Below are 16,263 nucleotides of genomic sequence, written 5' to 3' on the forward strand. Positions count from 1 at the left end.
CGGTGGGCCGGTGGTGGGAGTCGGCGGGGCGGCTCAGCCGACGGAACAGTGTGTGAACCTAGTCAGTCGCGATTCGAAGTCGGCCGCGTGTATCGAGTGTTTTGTGTTGTGTAATGCGTATCGTGTACTCCCCTTTTTTCATTTTCCTCGACGTCCTCGTGCATTGTGCTCCCAGTACGTTCGGGAATAGTTGTGTGCGCAAGAGAGAACGCAGCTGAAAAAGGCCGCTTAAATGGCTTCGTTTAGGTGCGCCTTCGTCGTTTCGTTGCAACGGATATAAAAGGAGGAAGAGCCACGGGAAAAGTGTTCGCCAGGATTCGTCCGGGGGGTTTTATTTACCGTTCCTCGGCGGTCTGTCGCGTGTGATCAGAAGTGTGTTGGTCCGTTCAAACGGAGAATCGTGCGGAACAGAGAAGGGAAGGCGAACATCTTTCTACGATGCTTACTTCCAGCGCGAATCAGTACCTCCGTCCGGAATACCTTACGCCGCTGCCTACGACGGTTAGTGTTTGTGTTTCCCGTAGCTTTTGCTTGATTATTCTTTCTCGCCATCGCCGCGAGCACGGCGCGATGATTTAGTGCGCCCCCGTTTACAAACACTCGGGACGCGCTCGAAATCTTTCGACTTGTTCTTATGCATTACGGAAGTGCATTTCTACGCCGGGAACAGTTTTCCGTAATCGAGAAAAGAAATTTCGTTTTACCGTTTATTTTTAAACCGAATACGGCGCCGCGAATAACTGTTCGATCTTATCGTTTTTTGATTTACGAATTTAGCAAACGGTGAAATATGGAACTGGATAAATAAACTTAAAATAATGGACCGCGGTATTTTTTTTATAGAGAGATAGTTTTATAGAGACTATGATCACCTATAAGTTAATGGTAAAATATTTTCGATCGGTTACACGGATTTATAATAAAAAATATGTTATTATTATATATTATTATTATAATATATTATTTTATAGAACAAAGAGATGAGTTTTCTTTTCTCAAGTTAAAGAATTTTTTGCTCGATCTGTACGGGTCGAAAAGTAGGACTAAACGCGGAGCAATTTCGAGTTGATTTGTCGAAATTGGCCGGTAAAATGTAGAACAATTAAAGTTTGACGGTACAGTATCAACGTAATAATAGCCTGCAATCGGGTCGTTATTAAACCCGATATGAAATAAATACCGCGAAGGACAATCGTTTCGACGGGCCCATTAATTGCGGCTGTCGGCGTTTCGTTAATCTCGACGGGAATGCATTTCACGTCTTACGCTTTAACTCCTGTAAACTATTTTGAGGACAGCGAGTGCTGGCAGCGTTTCTGCTCGAACGTACACTGATTTACGAGCGTTGTAAATCAAAACCTGATTCGGTAATACAATGCTGTGAGGATAGCGGTGCTCCGGTAAAATATTATTTCAAATACTAAATAGTTTGTTCTACTTTAGACCCGCGGTGTAATAATTTCAGACTGAAAATATATCTTATCTTCGGCGGCGGCTTTTTCGAAATCGTATTAAAAACATTTTATTTCTGTAACACTGAAATAAACGTTCGAAGCAATTCTACTCGAAATCAATTTGTTATGTCGTGAAGTATTTCGAGAAGATATTCGAAATGCATGATCGAAGCGCGTAAGTTTATGCTTCCGGTTGTTGAAATAAGTATACTTTATTTTTTTTATAATAATAAAATAAATAAATAAATAATATTTCACTCGAAGTTAATAGCATCTGATTTATTAAGGGTGCGTTGAACGTGTTCGCATAAAGATCGAATTCCTTTTTTATTTTTTGTTGTGATTTTAGTAAAAATCAGTCCGTCGACCATGGGAATTCGGAAATGTTTATATCTTTTAGGTATAAAAACATAGATTTGATGGAAAATTAGGAAAAGATAGAAAATTTGCTTGGAACCTCGAGACCCATTGTGCCGGCGGTAGGCTAAAACGGTCGTCACCTTAGCTGGAATTCAGCGTAGGAACAATAGTGAAATTATTGAAGAATATATACAATATAAAAGGTGAGGTAAAGTATGGGAATTAGTTTATAGTAACAGTGTCTAGATTTACACCAAAGGAAAAATCAATCGATTTGCTCTGACAATAAATAATTTAAAGGATGCAAAATACTAACAGTATATGGATTTGCGTGATAATAATAATAATAAATATTTTATAAATATAATAAATATTTTCAATAGAATTCTAAGTTAGCGTAAATTTCATGACACTGCAAATTTTATACATTCATATCTTAACAACGTTACTGAGAAGTTCCGTTTTGTTTTTGATGTAATAATTTAATAGGAGACAATTTTTACTACGGTAAAAATATTCAAAAATATTTGTTATTCGAAATAACATTAAAGGCGCAGTAACATTTTTTGAGACTTCATGAAAAATATTGTTAAACGGAGGAAGAGACTAACTAATTTCTTTTTTAGTTTAAAAATTTCCAAAACTTTTTAGCAAGACTTTTATTGGCATACTTTTACACTGCAAATGAAGCTACTATAAACTGATCCAATAATAGGAATCGAGGCAGCTCCGTAATTTTTCAACGGAAACATAAATACAATTTTGGACACCAGGAAATGAGTATCTGATATCTAATTAATCGATTGCTTCATAATTGCTTACCGTATACACCGCGAACAGGAAGACTTGTTGAGATCGCTATGGATAATAAACCACGTCGTTTGTGGCATCATTATCAAGTAAATATGCAGTGCGCCCATGGTATTCCCGTGCATCCCCTTTAGGAAACGGGGCAAGAGCATGCGTAGTGTTTCGATTGGTATCACGAGCATAAAGCAACAAGTAATTGACACTATTATCAAATATCTTGTTACGAAAACCGAGTAGAATTTTATCGTGAACGCTGGTGAAACCTTTGCAACATCGTCGCAGCAGAATTGCCGTTGGTATCGCGCAATGTAAGATAGGATCAATAGTGTCAATAAGTAATCTAGCATTTGCAATATGGCAACCGATGAAATAACACATTGTACAGATTGTAGATCAGCTTCACCCGAGATATAGGTATCCAAATTCTTCTGTATTTTTTTATCCAACAGAGATTTGTGAACGAGTCTTGCATAAGTTCCACGTACTGTAATTAATGAGTTATTACGTATGGTTAATTTAATAAAGGGATGAAATAACATAGTGTATAGATTGGAGATCAGCTTCGCCCGAGATACAGGTATCCAAATTCTTCTGTATTTTTTTATCCAACAGAGATTTGTGAACGAGTCTTGCATAAGTTCCACGTACTCTAATTAATGAGTTATTACGTATGGTTAATTTAATAAAGGGATGAAATAACATATTGTATAGATTGTAGATCAGCTTCGCCCGAGATATAGGTATCCAAATTCTTCTGTATTTTTTTATCCAACAGAGATTTGTGAACGAGTCTTGCATAAGTTCCACGTACTGTAATTAATGAGTTATTACGTATGGTTAATTTAATAAAGGGATGAAATAACATAGTGTATAGATTGGAGATCAGCTTCGCCCGAGATACAGGTATCCAAATTCTTCTGTATTTTTTTATCCAACAGAGATTTGTGAACGAGTCTTGCATAAGTTCCACGTACTCTAATTAATGAGTTATTACGTATGGTTAATTTAATAAAGGGATGAAATAACATATTATATAGATTGTAGATCAGCTTCGCCCGAGATATAGGTATCCAAATTCTTCTGTATTTTTTTATCCAACAGAGATTTGTGAACGAGTCTTGCATAAGTTCCACGTACTCTAATTAATGAGTTATTACGTATGGTTAATTTAATAAAGGGATGAAATAACATATTGTATAGATTGTAGATCAGCTTCGCCCGAGATATAGGTATGCAAATTCTTCTGTATTTTTTTATCCAACAGAGATTTGTGAACGAGTCTTGCATAAGTTCCACGTACTGTAATTAATGAGTTATTACGTATGGTTAATTTAATAAAGGGATGAAATAATATATTGTATAGATTGTAGATCAGCTTCACCCGAGATATAGGTATGCAAATTCTTCTGTATTTTTTTATCCAACAGAGATTTGTGAACGAGTCTTGCATAAGTTCCACGTACTGTAATTAATGAGTTATTACGTATGGTTAATTTAATAAAGGGATGAAATAACATATTGTATAGATTGTAGATCAGCTTCACCCGAGATATAGGTATGCAAATTCTTCTGTATTTTTTTATCCAACAGAGATTTGTGAACGAGTCTTGCATAAGTTCCACGTACTGTAATTAATGAGTTATTACGTATGGTTAATTTAATAAAGGGATGAAATAACATATTGTATAGATTGGAGATCAGCTTCGCCCGAGATACAGGTATCCAAATTCTTCTGTATTTTTTTATCCAACAGAGATTTGTGAACGAGTCTTGCATAAGTTCCACGTACTGTAATTAATGAGTTTATTACGTATGGTTAATTTAATAAAGCGATGAAATAACACATTGTATAGATTGTAGATCAGCTTCGCCCGAGATATAGGTATCCAAATTCTTCTGTATTTTTTTATCCAACAGAGATTTGTGTGAACGAGTCTTGCATAAGTTGCACGTACTGTAATTAATGAGTTATTACGTATGGTTAATTTAATAAAGGGATGAAATAACATATTGTATAGATTGTAGATCAGCTTCGCCCGAGATACAGGTATCCAAATTCTTCTGTATTTTTTTATCCAACAGAGATTTGTGAACGAGTTTTGCATAAGTTCCACGTACTGTAATTAATGTGTTATTACGTATGGTTAATTTAATAAAGCGATGAAATAACACATTGTATAAATTGTAGATCAGCTTCACCCGAGATATAGGTACCTAAATTCTTCTGTTTTTTTTTTATCCAACAGAAATTTGTGAACGAGTCTTGCATAAGTTCCACGTAGTGTAATTAATGAGTCATTACGTATGGTTAATTTAAAATTAAAATAAAGGAAGAATAGAACGTCAAGGAACATAAATTTTACCAAGGCAGTCGATATTTCCAGTTATCTTTTTACACGATGACCTATTAAAACATTCTTAACAGTATGATTAGTGCAATCTGAATTGAAGACCACATTTCCACGAGTAACATTATAATTTTGCAGATAGCGGAGAATAATTTATAACATAAAAAAAGCACCATTAGGTAACCAATTAGTTATGTTACATCGTGTTAACATTGAAAATTTGTATGCCTGAGATTGAGATCGTATATCGTAGCAATTAATTAAAGTAATACGATCAAGAAATCGTAAAAATAACATTATTAAAAATTGATTTCGAAAAGTTTTATATTACGTATACTCCAAAATTTTGTATGTAAATAAAATAAACCTTCATTTATAGGTATTGAAATTCTTCGAGCAAATAAATAAACCAATGCGATCAAACATTGAATAATTTATTACAGACCTATGAAATTGACTTATAATAATCCAATTTGAATCCAATTTTGATCTAAGCAAGTATACGTAGTATACTTAGCATATATAGTAAATACGTAGTATTTATGGATAAATAAATCAAAGCGATCAAACATTGAATAATTTATTACAGACTTATGAAATTGACTTATAATAATCCAATTTGAATCCAATTTTGATTCTAATTTTTTCTTTCTTTCTATTTTATTCCTTTCTATTTTTATTTTAAAATCGCATCGTTGTTGAATTCGGATCTCGCCTAACGCGATTCAAGCATGAAAATCGTTCGCGAGAAATCCGCAACGACAGAAAAGAGATCCGTCCGGCATCGACCAATGTACGATGCGGCAGAAAAAGGGGGGGGGGGGAGAACAAGTATTCTTCGTCGCAATAAAAGTTAGCAAGGCGATGAAAAGACGGAGGACGGCGCATTAACGGATTAAAATATTATGCCGGAACGTTCCGTTAACTTCTGCGGGGGCAATTAACATACAGCTTTAACCGTAATTTCGTAATAGCCTGTTGCAATTCACGGCATTAATATCTGTCGGCGTCGCGCCGTTAGCAAAAGCAACCGTAAACGGCCGGATAGTTGCACGAACGTTGTATTTTAATTACATGAAACATCTGTTCGACGAACGTATCAGCCGCGAGAAATATTGTTCCTCTGTACGCTAATTATACCGACTGCATCATCCACGGGTTGCTTCGACGCGATTGCTCGATCGGCGCCAATATTAAATTATCACGGACATTTCTCAACGGCGATAGGCGGGCCTCTGCCCAAGACTATGTATTAATTATCGTCGATGTTTCTACGGTTTCTCGTTTCCTCGCGATCGTTATTTACCCTTTATCGCAAGGATCGCTGGATTTGCGTAATCCGCGAGGCGATTATATATTCTCGAAACGTTTTATTAGATCAGTTTCAATATGCAACGAGCGCGCCGATTGTAACAGGAACCCGTTAAATGTTCATAGCCGGCCACCGACGGCATCCATTTGACAAGTTTCAGCCGGTGTAACGCGAAACTTATTTCGCATAAATTTCTTACGCCAGTCACGTTTGATTTTATAGGGTACGATCCAAAAGACGGGACGCGATAATCCTGGGGAATTTGAAATGCCTTCGAAGCACGATTTATTATGGCCAATTAGAGATACGTACGTCGCTAAGAAATGATCTCTGTGCAAGATAGTTTTGCCGCGTTTTATATTTTGTCAGCAACCTCGCGTTTTAGAAACACACACCGAGCATTGCTTGCTCGCACACATGCGTCGCATTTTCGTGAAACGTTTTAGTCGATTTTATGCTCGATACGATATGAATTTGCGTGATGAAATACGAGAAAGTGGCTACGTTTATCGATCCGTTTGAAATATTGATCGTATTTATGTTTTTCTCTAAATAGAATAACAAACTTGTCGAATATTTTAATGTGTTCATCAGAGTGGTAATGAAGTTGTTCCAGTTTCGCTCGTGATTTATCACGAGCACGAGCTTTTTTCTTTTACATTCGAGTACGATTTATTCAACATTTCGGTAGCTGGAGCTATAATGTTACAACGACAAACTAAAATGAATTCGTATATTATACTGTCACCGATGAAAATAAGAGAGTCTTAAAAGTATATTAGCCTTCTCACACGAATAAGCTCTTTTTAAAGAAACTAACAAATTTCTAGTAGCAGTAGTAGTTATATATAATATTTATTCGTCCAGTACATGCGTATAGAGATTTTTAAATTCACATAACTGTTCTTAGTCCCACGTGTTACAAGTATATTAGTCTCCTCACGCGAATAATCTCTCAACTTTTTAAGAAACTAACAAATTTCTATTATAGCAGTAATAATATAAATAATATAATAATAATAATATAATGTAATATAATAATAATATAATAAATAATATATAGCAGTAATAATAAAATAATTATAGCAATAAGTAATATTTTAAGTCGCTATATTTAAGGGTTTGCGTTTTAACACGTTTAAAAATATGAATGCTAACTTTCGAGAAGATTTACTTGTATTTGTTATCTCAGGATATATATTGATATATCTATTGATAATAAAATATATATTGATATATCTATTGATAATAAAATATATATTGATATATCTATTGATAATACAATATATATTGATATATCTCAGTATAAATAATTTCGTATAAACATTAAAAAATCACCACTTTTCATTACGGTAAAGTGACTTATGCCACTTTCAAAATAAACGGCTCATATAAACATAGAGGATTTCAAATTCACATAACTGTTCCTAGTCCTACCTATTACACAGCTTTTGCACATTTCCGGTCGACTCAGCGTTACAAACGTGAATAACACCGCTGCAAAATTAAATAACCAAATAAAGCCTGATAAATAATAGCAACAATATCGCGAGAAATTTATATTCAGTTTAATACCGCAAAAACAGCAAATTGCTCGCGTATTTACAAAATTGTATTTCGCTCGAACGCGCATGTAGCCGTCGGCCGGGCTATTCTCGGTCTGTATATCTGAATAATGACTACGCTCGGATCTTAAAACTTTCATCCGAAAAGATCCGCAAATATTTTATCGCGGCGAATTGCCCGGAGATATTTCTGGGTCGGCACGTCCGAGACATTCGTGGCCGTGTAACCGTGTCGACGAACGTGTTCCGACGAATCCCACGAAATATTGTCACGGCTGTACCAACAAAGTTACGCTCACTGTCATCCGGTTCTTCGGGGGCACGTCGAACCGCGACGACGACAACGACGGTGGTCATCTAAATACAGATTTTCGTTAACGCGTTTATTCTGGTTGCAGTTGGACGCGAAGAAGAGTCCCCTCGCCCTGCTCGCCCAAACCTGCAGCCAAATAGGAGCCGACACGCCGTCCAATAAATCTCTGCTAGGCTCGCTGGAGAAGCCGTCGAGTAACAAATCGTCGAAGTCGGATCAATCGCGCGAGAAATCGTCGCCGGTGGTCGCGGCTACGTCGACGGAATCGGGCAAGACCAATTTCAAGCCGTACGAGTCGTGCCTGGGCCGGGAGAAGGCGGCCAGCCCGGCGGACGAGCAGAGGTCAGCATCTAGTCACTCGACGTCGGGACGATCGAGAACACCCGGTAGCGGCAATAAACGATGCCCGAGTAATCAGAGCGCCTCGTCGGTCCGGGCGGTGACGCCGCAAGGTCGTAGAACCGCGACGCCGAACGGCGAAATCATCGCCCGAGAATCGCCCGCGTCGAGGACGTCGACGGCGAACATGTCGTCGTCGCAGCTCGAGTCCGGTTCTTCGTCTCAGCCGGTGGTAGTCAGCAGCCCGTCGTTACAGGCGAAACCGTCGTACAGCCCCGCGGGCGTTCTGGCGATGACGGATCCGTCCATCAAGGACCTTCCTCTGGGCACTTTCAAGCCGGGCGTCAGCCTGGCCACCTCGACGTCCGCCTATCTGGGCTACAGCCCCCAGTTGCCGATCGACGTGATGGCCAGCTCCCTGATGTCCCAGCACCACGCCGCCTTGAAGAACGGCCTGGTGGCGGCGGGCAACCCTTACTTGAGCTACGCCAGGCTGAAGAGCGCTTCGGGACACGACGCTCTGATGCCGGTTTGCAGGGACCCGTACTGCACCGGTTGCCAGCTGAACTCCCATCTATTGGCTAGTTCGGCGAGCGCGGTCGCCAACGGGAAGCTAACGTCCACCACCGGCACCGCGCCCGGCACCTGTCCCGCCGGTTGCGCCCAGTGCGATCACAAACCTGGCGCCGCACCCTACGGAGCCTTGGGGGTCGCCGCGTACGCTCACGCACAGTTGGCCGCCCTGGCCGCGGCCTCGCAGCTACCCTACGTCTGCAACTGGATCGCCGGCGACACCGCCTACTGCGGCAAAAGGTTCTCCACGTCGGACGAGCTGCTCCAGCATCTCAGGAATCACACCAGCGTCTCGGCCAGCGGGCCCACGGACCACTCCGCGGCCACCCTCTCCCTGTTGTCGCCCTCCGTCGGCCTCCCGCCGACGCATCCTTTGTTCTCGAGAACTTATCCGACGCCACCTCTGAGCCCGCTCGCGACGGCGCGTTATCACCCTTACGGGAAACCGTCGCCGTTGCTGCCTCCGTCTCTATCGTCCCTGGGCTTACCGCTTCCGCCGCCGCATCCCCACGCGCCCGCAGGGCTGCCACCCTATTTCTCGCCGTACTCGCTCTACGGAGCACCCCGTCTAGGCGCCGCGTCCGGCATGCCGCAATGAGTACCCGATCATGAACTCTGCCCATGATCGGACACGTAGCAAACTATCAACCGTTTAACTGTGATCCATGTTTCGAGTATGAAGTAATCCGGAAGTGTGTTTGTTATGGGAGTGCGAGAGCCGGGAAACCGAAGACAACGGGACTCTCGAGAGAGCGAACAAGTATTATTGCTAAGGTAACCTCATCGTAATCTCATTAGACGAATAAATTGGTTGCTTGATGCTATCCGCGGTAACACGTTCGAACGCGATCGCGCGAGATTCGCCGGGCGATTCGATTTTCCAATGGTGTGTGTGTGCGTGCGCGCGCCGCGTCGGAATCGTTCCGCCGACGAAAATGATTTTGGATCCGGCACCGATGATTTGTATATAGTTCTAGCGATTGGAATTCAAGGGACTACGAGAACCGGGACGGCTTGTTTTTATACCTCGTTTGAAACGACGAAATCATCGTCCTTTGTGTCGCGACGAGAGCTGCGTTTCGTTATTTATATCTTTAGAAGTGTATCGATTGTCTTATTCTCTTACGGGTACTCTGTTAATTATAAGGGGCTGACAGAAACGATTCAAACGAGGAGGTGTCGATGAATATACAGTTTAAAAGCTTCTGAACATTGACGGGAAGATTTCTTCTTTTTTCTTTTTTTTTTATTTTCAAATGATTAATTACCGCAGTGGCGCAGGAATTCCAGATACGATGCAATCAATTCCAAGACTCGTCGATTTCGATCTTTCGAAGCGAAACGGAAATGGATAGACGTTGTTTCCTTATATAATCTTGTTACAAAAAAAGGGGGGAGAAAAGTTGATAAAGAGTTCGTTCTTGCGTAAATTTAGATTCCTTTTTTTTTTTTTCTATGTACATTTTGTACCTAATCGAGGGTTTTTGATACGCAGATAGTTACCCAGCGCATCGATAGTGTGATTAGCAGTTATTAAAAGTAATACTTTGAGTGTCACCTTGAATCTCTTTTAGCCATGTTATAAACTATACGTAGTTTTAATTGATCGTACGTTCTTCGGTCTTTAATCTTTTAAGTTATTCCTAATTTTATAGATTAAATAATCAAGCCAAAGATAATTTTATATGCAAAAATAAAGTTAAAGGCTCGCGTGAAAATTCTTTAACGACGGTTGAACGGGCTCGGGATCGAGAACAATCGTGCGACATTTACGATCGATACGATGTTGTCTCGTAATCGAGGAACATAATTCGCATGTTCGAGAAGAATTTCGTGAAAAGCTTTACCTATTTCTGTCTTTGCATATGAAATTGCCTTCGAACTGTACTATTTATTACGGGACAATCTATTATAAATTTTATTATTATGTTGTATGTTTTAAAAAAAAAAAAGAACTGGTGAGTCGCGTTGTATTAAATACACACTCGGAAACGCTTTCTTCGAGATTTATATAAACATTGTTTAGAACGCGCGATCGACGACTACGGTGAAAGAAAGAACGCGTTGTGATCTAAATCAAAGAAGAATCGAAGCATGATTTGTTCGCGCATTCAAAATTGCGACACGTGCACGTACCATCAACATGTTCTCGTCCACTAGATATAAACGTTCAGTTATAAACTTTTCAGTTACGCGGAATAAGAATTGCGTCAATGTTTAACAATCTTAATTCTAACGATCTAAGACGGGAAGTCGGAGGTTTTCTGTAGCATTTATTTCTCGCAAAACATTCGAAAGAGATCTGCATTCGTCACAGCATTCGCAGTCTATGAACACGTTGAGTGTCGAATATCGACGCGAAAAAATCCACACGACGTCGTCGAAGTCGTTTTAATTAATGACACCGAAACTAGAACGCGAAGGTTCGACGTAGGAAATATTGGTTCGGCTATTTTGTATTCTACAAATCCTAGTAACGTTCGATTCGTTCAGTCTAATACGTTGAAAATGAACTTGAAAAACCTAGTTAAAAATTAGTGTTAGACATACGCGACTCACGCGGCACAGAACGCATTAATCCTAATCGTAACGACAGGCGCGTAATCGGATGATACCGGGATTCGCAGCAGTTATTCGCGAGAATCGGACGCGTCGGCAGCTCCATCGAGAAACCTTAGGCGAAAAGATCCGAGAAAGAGAGCTAGAGGGAGAGAGAGAATGGCAAGGATTACTGTATCAAGCGTTCAACTGTGATTTTTCGCGCGAGGGATAACGGAGAGGAGCGTGTACCGTTGAAAGGGAGGAAATCTGAAAGGAACGCGTGCCTGAAAGAAAAATCCTAATGGCCGGCCGCGTAATTATGAACCGTCGACGCGCATTTAACAGGCTCTTTTGTATAATCGCGGCGTTACGATGCTTCCCCGGTGCTTAATCTTAATATTATGCCGCGTGCTCGCTCTGTTTGCCTCGTGGTTCAAATTTCCCGACGCCCACCTGCCTCTCCGGCCGTAATTTCCATTCGCGAATCTAAATCGCGATACGTCGCGACCGATTTTTCCCTGTTACCGCGTTAATGAATTTTCTGCCCGCCCAACCCCATCTTCCTCCCTCCCCCTATCGGGCACGATAATTTTTCGATTAAAAATCATTTCCCGTTGCACGAGGCTTCGCGACGGTCGCGCGCGCGTTGCTTAATTTCGGAGGGAATTGAACGGGTGCCACGGGTAACGTTGATAAACCAATGTTCAACTGTGATTTCCGAGTGAGAGAGGGTGACGTGCGTGAGTGAGACATGTCGTGCTTCCGCTACAAAGAGAGTTATTCTACTGTGTATATAAAAAATCCGTATGTGTATGCGTGACTCTAGAATTTATCGATGCACGCGCAATCACGGAGTCTCTCGGCCCGATCCGACCCAGATGCCTGCTGCGCGCACTCTTTCTTCTCCAACGGGTTTTCTGTTTAATTGTCGTTCGTTTCGCGAGTTTTACACGCACGCGGCGGCGGCGGCGGCGCGGTCGAATCGCGCGGAGCGAAGCGTTTTGTCGAACGATCCGAACGCGCGGCGACAGTGCGCAACAACAACAGCCGAAGAAGACGTTCAAAAGTTGGTATTCTCGACGATGCTCTCGAAATAATCTCTCGTATATTCGTTTGTTTTCGGTGTCCGGCGGGAATATAACGGCGCGGGAAAAGCGGCCTGGTTATTTTGAAAATGGTGGCGCGGACGCGACGATTATTTGAACGCTTTCGCCGCCGAAAGCGTGTGCTCGCGGCAGCCCGTACTGCGCCGCGACTCGTGTTATCCGGCGATCGGAGGATAAATAGATTGCATAATCCGATTGTAGGCACACCGGGAGGGAAACTAGGTTTGTCAGCGGTTATTCGTCTCTTTTTTACACTTGGTGCCTTTTTTCTCTTGTCCGACATACGATCGCGAGTGTAACGGACATGTGATAGAATTGTTTCACCCGACGCTATAGGCTACTATACTGTAGCATGTACAGCAATATGTCTCCTTTACCGACGCTCAGATTGTCCACTAAAATGGATAATTTGGGGAAAGGAGATACGATTATTCGAGCCTTGCGAGCCTTGCGGCTTGCGGCTCGCTTTTATCATTCTTAAAATCGCCGCAAAACTAACGCAGAGGTAACAAAATACGGGAATATATTTAACAAAACGAATATCTTGAAATCTCATTGATATCTTTAACCAGTTAGCTGTTTTTTTACGAGTATACCCGTCGTAATACGAAATGTTACCGTTTCTGCATGACGAGAATATCCGACAAAAACAGCTGACACGTTCCCTGCCAGACCGTTTTTTGAAGACTTTCCGTTCAAGCCGCGTGGGGCGTATGCGCCCCACGCTTTACATTTGTATTATTTTGTTTCTGGCGTATGCTTTACAATAATTAAAATAGTGCAAAAATCATAATTATCAAGGAAAAGTTGTATAGTTTAACATGCATAACACAGCAAACCAATAAATTTATTTTTCTAGGAATTACTTTAACAAATACCTGGCTGATCATTATTATGCCAAGCGAGTTGCATCCTCACATATAATTTTTTTTTATCATGCCTATATTAGTTTAAAATATAACATTTTAGTTAAATTCAAGTTTGTATGCGATTACAAAGGGATGTTACGATGAACTTTGTTAAAACATGGCAAACATAAGTGTGGTTTATCCACACAACTATCGCAGAATGTTACAACTTTTACAGTACTATAGAACTATAAATCAATCCCAGCTTCAGTGAAGCAGTAAGTATTGTGTCAACGACACGCGAATAAATGACTGATCGGAATAAGAGAAATGCAGTTAAAACAAGTTACAGTAAAGAAAAATTGCCCGTCACGCCGCGTGGGGCGTATACGCCCCACGATTAAATGAGGGCATCAGCAATAGTATTAAGATGTCCATAATTGACTGCATAATGAATTTTTAAAAAATTCTTCATTTTACAATGATAATACCAAATGGCTTGAACGGAAAGTTCAGCGGCAGGGAACGTGTTAAGAAGCATATACAGTAATGTCTCCCTTACTGACGCTCAGATTGTCCTCTAAATTGGACAATTTGGACAATTTATAACTATAATTATAATTGTGGACAATTTATAACTATAAAAATAAACCGCAAGGCTCGAATAATCGTATCTCCACTTCTCAAATTGTCAATTTTTGTGGACAATCTCAGCGTCGATTAGGGAGACATTACTGTAGCTATTATGTATCACGCTCGTCGGCTCTGGCAAGATGGCGGCGAATGCGTTCAGGGGATTAACCGGGTTTCTTCGGAGACGATCGAGCAATTTTAGTCGATCCTCGGGCTCTCGATGGTCGTCCGCGTATTCGAGATTCGCGAATATTCTTCAGCAGGGCGTCGCGCGCGCTCGCGTCCTCCATGGGAACCGGATGTCGACACGCTTTTCGTCGACCACTGTGAAAATGCACAGGCGTGGTGTTACTGTCTCCGTAATTGCGAGCCATTCGAATTAATGTAATGCAATCAGTCTATGTGTAGTATTTATGAATCAACTATCTATCGCTAATCTTCATTGTAATTACTGTACATTTGTTCATAGATATGTAGTGTGTAAGTCTAAAAAATGAAGAGATGATTTTTCGACGCGCGACGCAGCGGAAGCTCAGTGATAATCAGAGCTGGGTAAAATCTTCGGAACGATGGATGACACATAGCTTCGTGCATTGTTCGCGTTGTTCGATGCTACACACTGTAAAATGGATATTTTAAATAGAAAACGAAGTCTCGGAAAATATTATCGACTGTTTTCATTTTCATGAACCGAACCTGATTTATATTCTACCTACGATAGACTTAAGAAAAAGAATCGGTGTTATACACGTTGATTATAACGTTTGTGGCAAAAGTGGGCTAATCGATTTAATTCTTAATCGATTTAATCTCTCTTTAATTCTTAATATTAGTTATTATTTTCAGATAAACAGTATCCAAGTCTTCTGTCAGATTTATCGTAACGAGTAGAATATTTTATTTACAGATTTCTAGAGAATTTTTGATTCACGTCGGCGCAGGATTTCGATGATGAAACAGACACAGTGTGCTGTTCGAGACGATTTTTACCCAGCACTGGTCGACGATAGACGCGTGTATGGAAGATTTAAACAGATTCCTGACTTAGGGGGCGACTATATCGTGTCTATATTTTTGCGTAACCAAAGTTTTAGGTAATCGATCGATAATTTTCGTAGCGTTGCGAGTTCCTCTATAAAACAACGTTATGTAGCCGGACGACGACGGAAGGCGGGAAGAAAAGTATTGCGAGATATTCAGTTGTACATAGATTTATTTTATCGTATACGAGATGTATATGTATATGTATATAAATATGTACACGTTTTACATACAATATATACACATACGTACATACACACTCATAGAGATACAACGTACGTATACATATAATTGCTATTATTATGATCAAAGACATTCTGAATGTCGGGACAATCTTTTCACTTGTAAAAGCAAATGTCTGGTTATTTGTTAGACGTGTTAGCAATTAGTTTCTACTACGATCGAAATTTTGTATTTTTTATTATATCATTTTATCTTGGAACGCACAATGAGACCTGTGTTTACTTGTTGATTCTATTATTATTATTATTATTATTATCATTATTATTATTATTATTATTATTGTTCTGCATTACGTAGTGCTCTTTGATACCCTATTAAAGTGAAATATATGAGAACATATTTCGTATCGGAATATATTTTTTCTACCTTTCACTCATCCAAACGTTCAGCGATATTACGGATTTTTCAAGGTTTAGGAGGTTTAGAAGGAAATCTGTTCATGTTTTGACAACCCTGTTGCGTCGTAATGGCGTTCAGAAATCTTCTTTCGAATAATATTTCGAATAGAAATTATTGTGTTATCCAGGGTTATTTGTTGGTTCGTGATCGAAGTGGCTGTTGCTCTTAAAAAATCTCCTAAGTACATAGAATCCTTGGTTTTAGGTCATCAATTTTTGAAAAGTATTGAACAATTGCTAATTCAGATTTCTCAGATTTTATTCGAATATTATTATATTATAGTATTATATATTAATAGTATAATATTAGTATATTATAGTATTATATTATAATACGTACTTGATTTAGTAGATCATGGCAACTAGTAGTAGCAAACTC

At 40.0% G+C, this 16,263-nt stretch overlaps 1 protein-coding gene across 1 annotated transcript; it reads left to right on the top strand.

Moving 5' to 3' along the window:
• The first annotated feature begins 39 nt into the window (after positions 1 to 39).
• On the top strand, positions 40 to 15,832 carry LOC117218379 (zinc finger protein Elbow). Its single transcript, XM_033466712.2, has 2 exons — positions 40 to 501; positions 8,248 to 15,832. Exons 1-2 carry the CDS (start codon positions 439 to 441, stop codon positions 9,670 to 9,672), a joined length of 1,488 nt encoding a protein of 495 aa, XP_033322603.2. The 5' UTR covers positions 40 to 438; the 3' UTR covers positions 9,673 to 15,832.
• Positions 15,833 to 16,263: the final 431 nt, after the last annotated feature.

This window comes from Megalopta genalis, chromosome 6 (genome assembly GCF_051020955.1).
Source record: "Megalopta genalis isolate 19385.01 chromosome 6, iyMegGena1_principal, whole genome shotgun sequence".
NCBI classification, from domain to species: domain Eukaryota; kingdom Metazoa; phylum Arthropoda; class Insecta; order Hymenoptera; family Halictidae; genus Megalopta; species Megalopta genalis.